This window comes from Marmota marmota, unplaced genomic scaffold (genome assembly GCF_001458135.2).
Source record: "Marmota marmota marmota unplaced genomic scaffold, marMar, whole genome shotgun sequence".
Classification (NCBI taxonomy): domain Eukaryota; kingdom Metazoa; phylum Chordata; class Mammalia; order Rodentia; family Sciuridae; genus Marmota; species Marmota marmota.
In genome coordinates, this window is record NW_026000241.1 from 2176372 (window position 1) to 2185205 (window position 8834).

The 8834-nt window shown below is 56.7% G+C and overlaps 2 protein-coding genes across 7 annotated transcripts in view; both read right to left on the reverse strand.

The window, feature by feature from the left end:
* Lyl1 (LYL1 basic helix-loop-helix family member) overlaps positions 1-706 on the reverse strand; it is a 4682-nt gene extending 3976 nt beyond the window's left edge. Inside the window, exon 1 of one of the 2 annotated variants that reach the window (XM_015489123.2) lies at positions 127-300. Coding sequence is in view for 1 of the 2 variants with exons in the window: in XM_048795107.1 (XP_048651064.1) it covers positions 127-355 (229 nt within the window). In the remaining variant the exon portion in view is untranslated. Of the gene's footprint in view, positions 1-126 lie in introns of both variants that reach the window. The other variant, XM_048795107.1, reaches the window with a different exon arrangement.
* Positions 707-1546: 840 nt separating this feature from the next.
* On the reverse strand, positions 1547-8823 carry Trmt1 (tRNA methyltransferase 1). Of its 5 annotated transcripts, none has more exons than XM_048795103.1 (17): positions 8706-8823; positions 8207-8410; positions 7481-7536; positions 7116-7258; positions 6772-6959; positions 5452-5567; positions 5261-5373; positions 4190-4338; positions 3949-4035; positions 3803-3872; positions 3582-3716; positions 3395-3480; positions 3139-3247; positions 2970-3046; positions 2047-2166; positions 1841-1967; positions 1547-1723 (listed from the first exon to the last, which is right to left on the reverse strand). In XM_048795103.1, exons 2-17 carry the CDS (start codon positions 8350-8352, stop codon positions 1574-1576), a joined length of 1872 nt encoding a protein of 623 aa, XP_048651060.1. In that variant the 5' UTR covers positions 8353-8410; positions 8706-8823; the 3' UTR covers positions 1547-1573. The 5 variants fall into 5 exon arrangements, with proteins under 5 accessions (XP_048651060.1, XP_015344610.1, XP_048651061.1 ...); XM_015489124.2 differs by having other exon boundaries at positions 8207-8491; positions 8706-8805; XM_048795104.1 differs by lacking the exons at positions 8207-8410; positions 8706-8823 and adding an exon at positions 8093-8175.
* Positions 8824-8834: the final 11 nt, after the last annotated feature.

The following is an 8834-nucleotide window of genomic DNA, read 5'->3' on the forward strand; positions in this document are numbered from 1 at the left end:
GCCCCGCCCCCGGCCGGCGCGGGCAGCACTCGGCGGTCACCCCTCACCGGCCGGCTTTCCGCTTCCCCAGGCACCGGACTACCCCGGCCCCAGCGTACAGCCTGGGGGAAGGGCCTGGATGCATACCGAGGGGAAACCGAGGCACGGAAACTTCAGCCTTTGGTGTTGTCTGGATCTGTCCTTTGGCTTTGAACACCCTCTGCCCTAATGGAGTGTCTCGCTGATGGGGTGGAGGAGGGCCCTTTCCGGCCCACTGGGGCCTCGTGACCCGGGGGCCCCCTTCTCCCCTCCTAACCCGCCTGGTTGGTTCCTCTTTTTTTTTTAACAGATCCCCTCCCAACTTCTCCACCCCCATGACGGGGTGGGGCACCCCAGGATATACAGTTCTGGTGGCCTGGCTTTGAGCCGCTGGGCTGAGCAGTGTTCTGGGCTCTGGGGCACACTCCACCCATTTCCAGGTCCAGTTCTTAGGTGATGGGACTGGAGAGGACTTCAGTGGCTGCCCCAATCAGTCCCCATAACCTGGATGTCTGGACTACTTAGTCACCACGAAGGGTGGAGCCACCTCCTGGCTGGCAGCATCCTGGAATGATGGTTCTGTTCAGGACCAGGCTGAAAGCTCACAAAGGGAGGGGCTCTGGTCACAGCTAAGTAGCAGCACAGACCTCTCCTTATCCCCTATCCTGCATAAGGATCTGTTCTCCTTTGCCCTGTACCTGGTTAACGGCAGGCGTTCCCCAGGCAGGCCCTCCACTGCCACCTACCACCACAGCTACCACCCTCCCTGGAGTCCAGAACCAACCTCCCTCCTGTCCCCCACCCCACCCAGGGGAAACTCAAGTTTTAAGCCCGTGAATTAATTGATGCCCCTACAAGGGAGTTCTAGAATTGGTCTTCCTTTTCAGCTGGGGATGAAGGGTGCACGTGGTGGACAGGAATTTTGCCCCAGGATTCCCCCTAAGGTTACTGAGCCCCTGCCCTCGGGGGAGGGGGGTGCAGCTTCCCTTCATTGGGTGTCTGGGCAGCAGCCTGCTTGGCCCTTCTCTTCAAGCACCCCCACTTGGGCCACAGGGCAGGAAGCACCTGGTCTGGAGCGGATGTACAGAGTGCCTGGTTCCGGTCCAGCTTCCGCCGCCACAGCCCCGGGAGAGCTGGGCCAAAAGAAACCAGGCAGCGGGGAGGCGGTGGCAATGGGAGGACACACTGGGGCTCGTTGGTTGCACTGGGCCCAGGAGCACTCCAAGGGAGGGGGGAGGAGCAGAAGTCCCACGGGTGCGAGCGCAAGGCTGCCGCCCTGTGGTCACCTTGGGAATCGCAAGTGGCAGCTCTGGGGGGTGTCTAAGCAACTTTGCCGCAGAGGGACATACCACACATGGTCAGCTCCTATTCCCAGTCAGGCAGGGACAGACATCCCCCAGTCAGGCAGATGCACAGCCACCTCAGGTAAGGAAAAAGGAGACAGAGGACTAGGACCCAGTCACGCTGCTGGATGGATGGGAAGGAGGCCCTCACAGCCCACAGCCAGCCTCCCCACTCAGAATGACAATCAGCAGAAAATGACGTCTTTATTGGCTCAGTCTACACCTGGCCCAGCAGCGGGTCCCGGGTCTAGGGGGGTTCTGGTTGGGGGGGTCTCTGGGCAGTCTGTGGGGGTGGCATCAGCTGAGGCTCCGGGCAGAGGACTGTGTGAGTAGCAGCACTGGTCTCCTTGTTGACAGGTGCCCTGGTGGGAAGAGGGTGCCGTGAAGCCCTCTGCAAGCACGTGGCTGGCCCCAGTTGTTTCAGGCCAAGAGGGGTATCCACATGCCCAGAAGTTTTGGGGAGAGAGGAGGTACCTCACCTCCTTGAACCTTTTACAAGGAAATGTCTTTAGGCGAGCAGCGCGCTGGGCCCGATCCTCAGGGGGGTCCTTCCGCTTATTCTGGAGGAGCCTGCGTCTCTCCAGCACTTGGCTGGCTGCCTTGGCCCTGCAGGTAGACAAGAGTGCTGGGACCCCAGCTGGTGGCTGCCTCCGCCTGGCCCTGGCAGAGCCACAACCCCACTCACCCTGGCCGAGCTCGGGGCCGGGGACCCCAGTTGGCCTCCGGGTTGGCCTGAAAGCGCTTGAGTCCCCGCTGGCGCGAGCTGGGGTTAGCATCCTCCCGAATGGTGAAGTTGGCCTGCAGCCTGGGCAATGGGAATAAGGACTGGGGCAGCCACCGCATGGGTGTCCAGGGACCACTGTGGAGCCTGTCCAGCTTGGAGCAGCTTGCCGTGGCTGCCCCTGCCCGGGTTTGTCATTCATTTAATAAACATTTTGCTTTTACTATCAAGTCTGCATGGTTTTCTCTGCTGGGAATAGGCCTGCGCGGGGCGGGGCTGACTGTCTAGCACAGGAGACGGATGAGCAAGCAACGGGTCAGATCAGAAAGGGTAAGATCAGAAATAGGTAAACAACGTTGTGTCAGGACATGTGGTGAGCGTTCTGGTAAAAGGCACGGGAGCCGGGAGGGGTGCGATGCCAGCCCAGGTGGTCGGGTCAAGGCAGGCTTCCCTGGGGAGGCAGGAGGTGAGAGGCAAGCCGTGCGGAGAGCGAGCACAGGAAGAAGCTGGAGATGACCGCCCAGCGAGACTAGGAGTCAACAAGGAGCAGAGAGCACAGAGAAGATGGTGGGGGGCTCTTCAAGGTCTGGGGGGCCACAGATAGGACTTTGGTTTCTCTCGAGTGAAGTGGGAGCCATGGAGGGCTCTGGGCAGAGGAAGGGTGCTCTGCTGCTTCAGACATGCACAGCCCCGCCCCCGCCCCCCCCCAGCAGATGGTGATAGCCAGGATGTGGGTGGGTCTGGAGGGCAGAAGCTGAGGGAGGAGCTGGCAAGCTTTGGATTTCGTTGAAAAAGTCTGTGCAGGGAGGGTCTGTCCTCTGCATACAGGGGTCCCCATACCGTACTGGTGGGCTGCCCTGTTCCCTCCTGCAGTTACCCATCTGTACCTGGGCTCCACACTGAGGATGCGGAATGCTGGGCTGGTCTCGGACAGTCGCTCCCGTTTCACAGGACACGTTTTCTCCTGAGGGCGGAGGTCAGTGGATGTTGGGCCCAAGGGGCCTTCAGGGGATTGGCACCCGCCCATCCCCACGTGGTCAGCCTGCCCTCACCCACCCAGCAGCGCATTATGTCCCAGAGAGCTGTGGAGGGGGCGTCCGTCTTCACTGCACTCTTACAGGCGTGGGAGAGTGAGACCCGGAAGCCAGCATGGAGGAGGGCCGACCTGGGGACAGCAGGGACTGTGATGGGAGACTGGACTCCTCGCAGGGGAGTGGCACACCAGCGACCACAGCAGTAAGGCCACGCATGGGCGGCCTGGCGGGCCAGTGTGCTTGCTGGAGAACCCTAGCCACCCCCACCCCACCCTCACCGTAGCTGGAGGAGGCTGGGCGTGTTGCAGTGGATGGTGCTGCTCAGCTGGTCCAGCGTGTAGTACAGGGGCACATCCGGGAGCTCCTGAGGGGGCACAGGAGGGGCTGTGCAGCTGGTGGAAAGGACAGGCTCAAGAGGACATGGGCACAGGTGGGGCCCCCGCACCCAGCACGGCCCACCCCTACCTCAGTGATGACACTCAGGACTCCCCGAATCCGCTCTGAGGTGTGGAAGCGCTCAGGGTTCGTGCTCACAGCCTCCAGGACGCGGCCCACAAAATCCAGGTTGTGGATGGGCTCTGCCCACAGGGGACCACCAAGCTGCGGACACACAGGGAGCAGTGAGCAGGGGCGGGGAGTGGCCGCTGGGATTGCTGCACCCCCTCCCTCCGCTGGCTTAGTCCTACCTGGTGTCGCTGCCCACAGTGCTCACACTCGGGGCTCACAGGGGGACCACAGGCTGCAGAGAACTTGACCCTGCAAGGGGCAAGGCAGTTAGGCAGGTGGTGACCCTGGGACACCTTCACCCTCCTGCCCAAGGACCCCTGCTCACCGGCCACCAGAGGCTCCTGCTGCTTTGCCGAGGCGCTGAAGGTGCAAGGCTCCACAGCCCACGCACTGGAAGACCAGCGCCTGCTTGCTGTGGGATCCAGGGCATGGCGATGAGCTCCCAGTGTGGTCGCCACGCCAACTCCTCCTTCAGACTGGCTCTGTCCCTTTTAGGACCCCCAAGTCCCCAGGACGAGGCCTGATCTCCCCCTCAATCCACCATGCCTCCCCTGCCCTCCGCTGACCTGGCTGAGGCCTTGACCTTGGCCTGGCCCGTGAAGACGCGCACAAACACACGCACGTAGAAGTCTGCGCTGATGCTGAGCAGCGGCACCACAAAGCGCTGGTAGCAGTTGGCGCGGAGGTCCAGGCTGTGCAGGACGATCCTCAGGGCCTGGGGGCGGAGGATGGGGTCAGCCCTCCCTCCAGGATCCTCTCTGCCGCAAGGGGCAACACACAGTGCTCAAAGCACCCGTTCAAGGATGGTTCCCTAGGTTCCAAACCCAGTCCCAAGTGTCCTGGCTGTGTGACCCCGGGGGCTAGCCAGCAGCACCCCTGGGCCTCCGTTTCCTCATCCGCAAAATCACAACCGTCCCTGTGTCTTTGTGGCCTTGCTGGAACTAATGAATGAGGAATGGTCTTCCTTCTGTTGACCTTGTCAGTGTGCCTCCTTCACTGTGGACTGTGGGCTGAGGACCTAAGTTCTAGCCCCAAAGGCTCTATGTAGGAAGTGGGGACACTATGTGATGCAGAACTGCCTAGCCTGCTCCTTGCCAGAGGCTGCCATGAGACTCCAACATGGGAAAGGAGGTGGGTGGGCATTTCCCAGACTGACCTGGGAACAGGGCCTCAAGGAACAAGGAGCCCCTGCCTCAACTCCCCACAGCAACCCTCTAGGGTCGGTACCATCGTCATGCTCGTGTAATAGATGCAAAACCAAGGCCCAGAAAGGTGCTGTTAATTGCCAGCAAATGTCTGAACCAAACCTGGAAAAACAACTCTTTTTTTCCTTAAGCTGAGCACAGTGGCAGGCCCCTGCAATCTCACCTACTTGAGGCTCAAGTAGGAGGATCACAAGTTGGAGGCCAACATAGCAAGATTCCGTCTTAAAAAAAAAAAAGGAACAAGTACGCAACCACCTACTGCTACCCGGCTCCTTAAAGACCTGTTTATGGTCACCCCCTGGATTAATGTAGCCCTGGCTGCCTGGAGGAAGCAGAGCAGGTCTTAGGTGTAGGAAGGTGTGCTGGGTAGGGGCAGCGAGTTTCTCCAAGCCTGGTGCCTCCCCTCCCTGGAGGGCTGGGAGCACCCCTCACCATCTCATGGCAGGCCCGGCTCTTGAGGGCCATAGCCCCGTACTTGCTGTAGCATGTCTCCCCGCTGTTCCCGGCCAGCACTGCCATGTCCGTGCAGGTGACACACAGCAACCCTTTGGGGAAGAACTGGGTAGTGAGGCCCTCTGGACACCCCTAGCCCTGCTCCAACCTCCACATCAGCCCAGCCTCACCTCCTTCGCTCACAGCCTGCACAGCTGCGTCCAGGAAGGGGGCGGGGCTGCCATAGGGGTCCAGGTCAATGACATCAAACCGCTCTGATACCTTCTGGTGCTGGTACATCAGCATCCTAGGCACAAAAGGTCCAGGTCCTCAGCCTCCCCCAGCAGGTACCCCAGCTCTGTCCCTTACAAGCATGAACTCCTGCAGGGTAGTGGTTCTGGCCTTGAACTCAGGGGCCAGCTCCCCAGGTGCAGGTCCTATCTTGGGCATTTGTTAACAGCATGGTTTTCCCCCTTAGACAGGCCCCAACTGAGCTGTCTAAAATCTTGGTAACAGCCAATCCCAAGATGTGACTTAGAGCTGGCCCTCTGAATCCATGAGAAACCAGGCTGGAAGCCCCCCAGGCGGCAGTGAGGCAGCTCGTGCAGAGGTCACAAGTTCTACTGTGTTTACTAACCCACTGTTGGCACCGGAGCAGCACCTGGCACACAGCAGACATTGGATATGCCACGGTTCATTTGAACAAATAAAAGGAGCACAAGGGCTGGGGCTGTAGCTCAGTGGAAGAATGCCTGCCTAGCATGTGCGAGGCACTGGGTTCGATTCTCAGCACCACATACAAATAAAGGTCCACCAACAGCTAAATATATATATATATATATATATATACACACACATTCACACACACACACACAATAACACATATAAAAAGGGGGGACAAGGAGTCTAAAATGGAGACCACACAGCATAGCCACATGCCACATACAGATTTCAGCCAATGGCACTGCGTATTACCTACTGACATTATAGCTGTCTTAGTCTGTGTAAGTACACCCTCGTGTTCCCACAACAAAAATTGACTACTGACACATTTCCTAGAACATGTACCCAATGTTAAGCAACATATGACTACACTTACTTTTGGCAGAGTTTGGACTATTTTTTTTTAAATATTTATTTTTTAGTTTTAGGTGAACACAATATCTTTATTTTAATGTTTTAGTTCTAGATGGACACAGTACCTTTATTTATTTATCTTTCTGTGGTGCTGAGGATCAAACCCAGGGCTTCACATGAACTAGGATTTGTTTTAGTTCTGCCACTTGAGCCACAGCCCCAGCCCTCCAAACATTCGTCTCTATTACTTGAGCATTACCACAATCTGTGTAAAACTACTGTTCTCTGGCACACAAGAAAAGTAGGGTTCAAATAGACTCAGTCAATCTCCCAAGGTCATATGTCAAGACTGTGACAGGGCCAGGACTTGGCCCCAGACAGTCTCTCTCTACAGTGTACCTTACAGTCACAGGGCAGAGTCATCCAGAACCTACCGGGCATCTGCCTGGTTGGGTTGTACCAGATGGGCCACACCATTGAGCTGCACATTATGGCGCATGAGGTCCACAGCCCGGGCAGAGGCATCATTGGCAACCACAGATCGGAGCCCAGGCACCTCCAGGGCGAATCGAATGGAACGCAAGCCTGAAGCTGCCAGGCCCTCCAGGACACGCAGGCCTTCCTGTTGGAGGAAGCAAGGACCCTGTTCCATCCGTATTTCCTTTCTCTTCTGGGCCCCAGAGATTCCCTACCACCCCAACCCTTCCCCCTCCAAGAGCTCTCCTTCCCCTACTACCCACTAGATTCCAAGCCTGTACCTCCTCTGCTTAGGTCTTACCTCACAGATCTCCCCGACGACAGCTATTTGAGGTTTATCTCCTGGGGCCAGGTTTTCACCATCTTTCCAGTCAACCTTTTCCTCCTCTTGCTCGGACAAGTCCACAACCACCTTTTGCAGGTCCTTCTCACCTGGCACCTTGACTACAGTCACCAAAGACACAAATCAGGGGATATCAATGACCCTCTGAGACCCCATAAACTTCAGAATACTTTAGATTCACAGATGAAAATCTTTCTGAAAACCCCAGGGGAAAGGCTGACAGAGCAGAGGGCCTTTCTGGAGTCTTGGGAGAGAAGGGGATGATACAGGGAGAGAGCTCTGTGTGATTGCCTGGCCCACTGGGAGCCTGGACCTCCACTCACTCTGGATTCCTTTGGTCCCAAGCTGAATGCGGGCAAACTCGGTGATCACAGCACATCTGGTGGGAGATGGAAGGTCAACTGGTACCTCTTGACAGGGCCACTCCTTTGGAGTGGTCCTTGGTAGTGTCATTCCCTTTGCCCTTCAGCAAGAATGTAGTACCACCCTAATCCTTTTAGGTCACCTCCCATTTGTCCAGCATTTTAAATTCTAAAGAGAAGCCCCACCTAAATAGTTAAGAAGTTAATTGTTAAATCTTTCTTTAGATTTACAGAACCCAGAACATCTCAAGACCTTCACAACACCTTTATTTCAACTAACACAAAACATGTAAATTACTGTGAGGTTTAACTTGCAGAAAATGTCTAAGATCTACAGGAACTAGCCCCAGGAGATTAAGGTCAAATGCAGTGTTCCAGATTAGAAAAAAAGGAGACACATGCTCAGGATGACAAAGACCCTACTCAGCAAGTAGCTTTCCGGCTTTGCTCCTCCTTCCCTTCCTTGTAAAAGTCCTCTATGACCCTGAGCCCCTCAAGATGGAGCTTTGAGGTTGAGCTCATCCATCTTCTGAGATGCCAACCCTCGAATAAACCCGAAACCTTCCTACTAACTCTTCTCTCCTATTGATTGGTCTTCGAGCAGCTGGCAGCCAACTTATTCCGGTAACACCCTCAGCCTCACTGACCTACTTCCCTCTCCTAGGCTGAACCCTGACCCTTGCTCACGTCAGGTCGCGGTTGAACTCCTGCACCGGGTTGTAGAAGACCTCGTTGGAGCTGGGGAAAACGATCTTGGCGGCCCCCTCGGTGACTGTAGTCTCCTGGGCCGTGGGTGGGCGCTCTTCTCTGCAGGGCCCAGTACCGTTCTCCATTGCTCCAGGATTCGGGGGCTTTGGGGGCTGCCACTCCACAAAATTGGCTCTACAAAGGCTGCGGGTGGAGCGGAGAGTGAGGCTCAGCCACAGAACAATTCTCGCATGGGTCATCCACGGTCGCTTCTGCCCACCAAATCTAGTTCGGGGACAGGGGAAGGCATAGAGGGAGGATCAGAGAGCTGCATCCGGGGCCAGGAGTGGCCTACACAGTAGGGACTAAGTAAACCCAGTGGCTTCAGTAAACTGACACCCTCCGTTTCCAGAGACATTAGCCCCTGCAGAGCTTAAAGCTCTCAGGTGAACCCGCCCCAAGTCCAGATCGCTCCCGGCATCGTCTAAGTTCTTCTCACTTCTTTAGGCACAGAGAGCTGAACAGTCTGGATGCACGTTTCCCGAATTAGGATCTAGGAGCCGCCATATTGGCACAGTGTGGGGGGTGGGTTGGTCACATGACCAAGGCTAACCAGTCAGTGACAACA

Coding starts and splice junctions, on each gene's coding strand:
- Trmt1 (XM_015489124.2), bottom strand. CDS start 8,466: ATGACCCATGCGAGAATTGTTCTGTGGCTGAGCCTCACTCTCCGCTCC. Junction 3,717..3,802: donor ACTGTGGGCAGCGACACCAG/GTAGGACTAAGC, acceptor GTGTGTCCGCAG/CTTGGTGGTCCCCTGTGGGC. Junction 2,167..2,969: donor ATCCTCAGTGTGGAGCCCAG/GTACAGATGGGT, acceptor CCCATTGCCCAG/GCTGCAGGCCAACTTCACCA.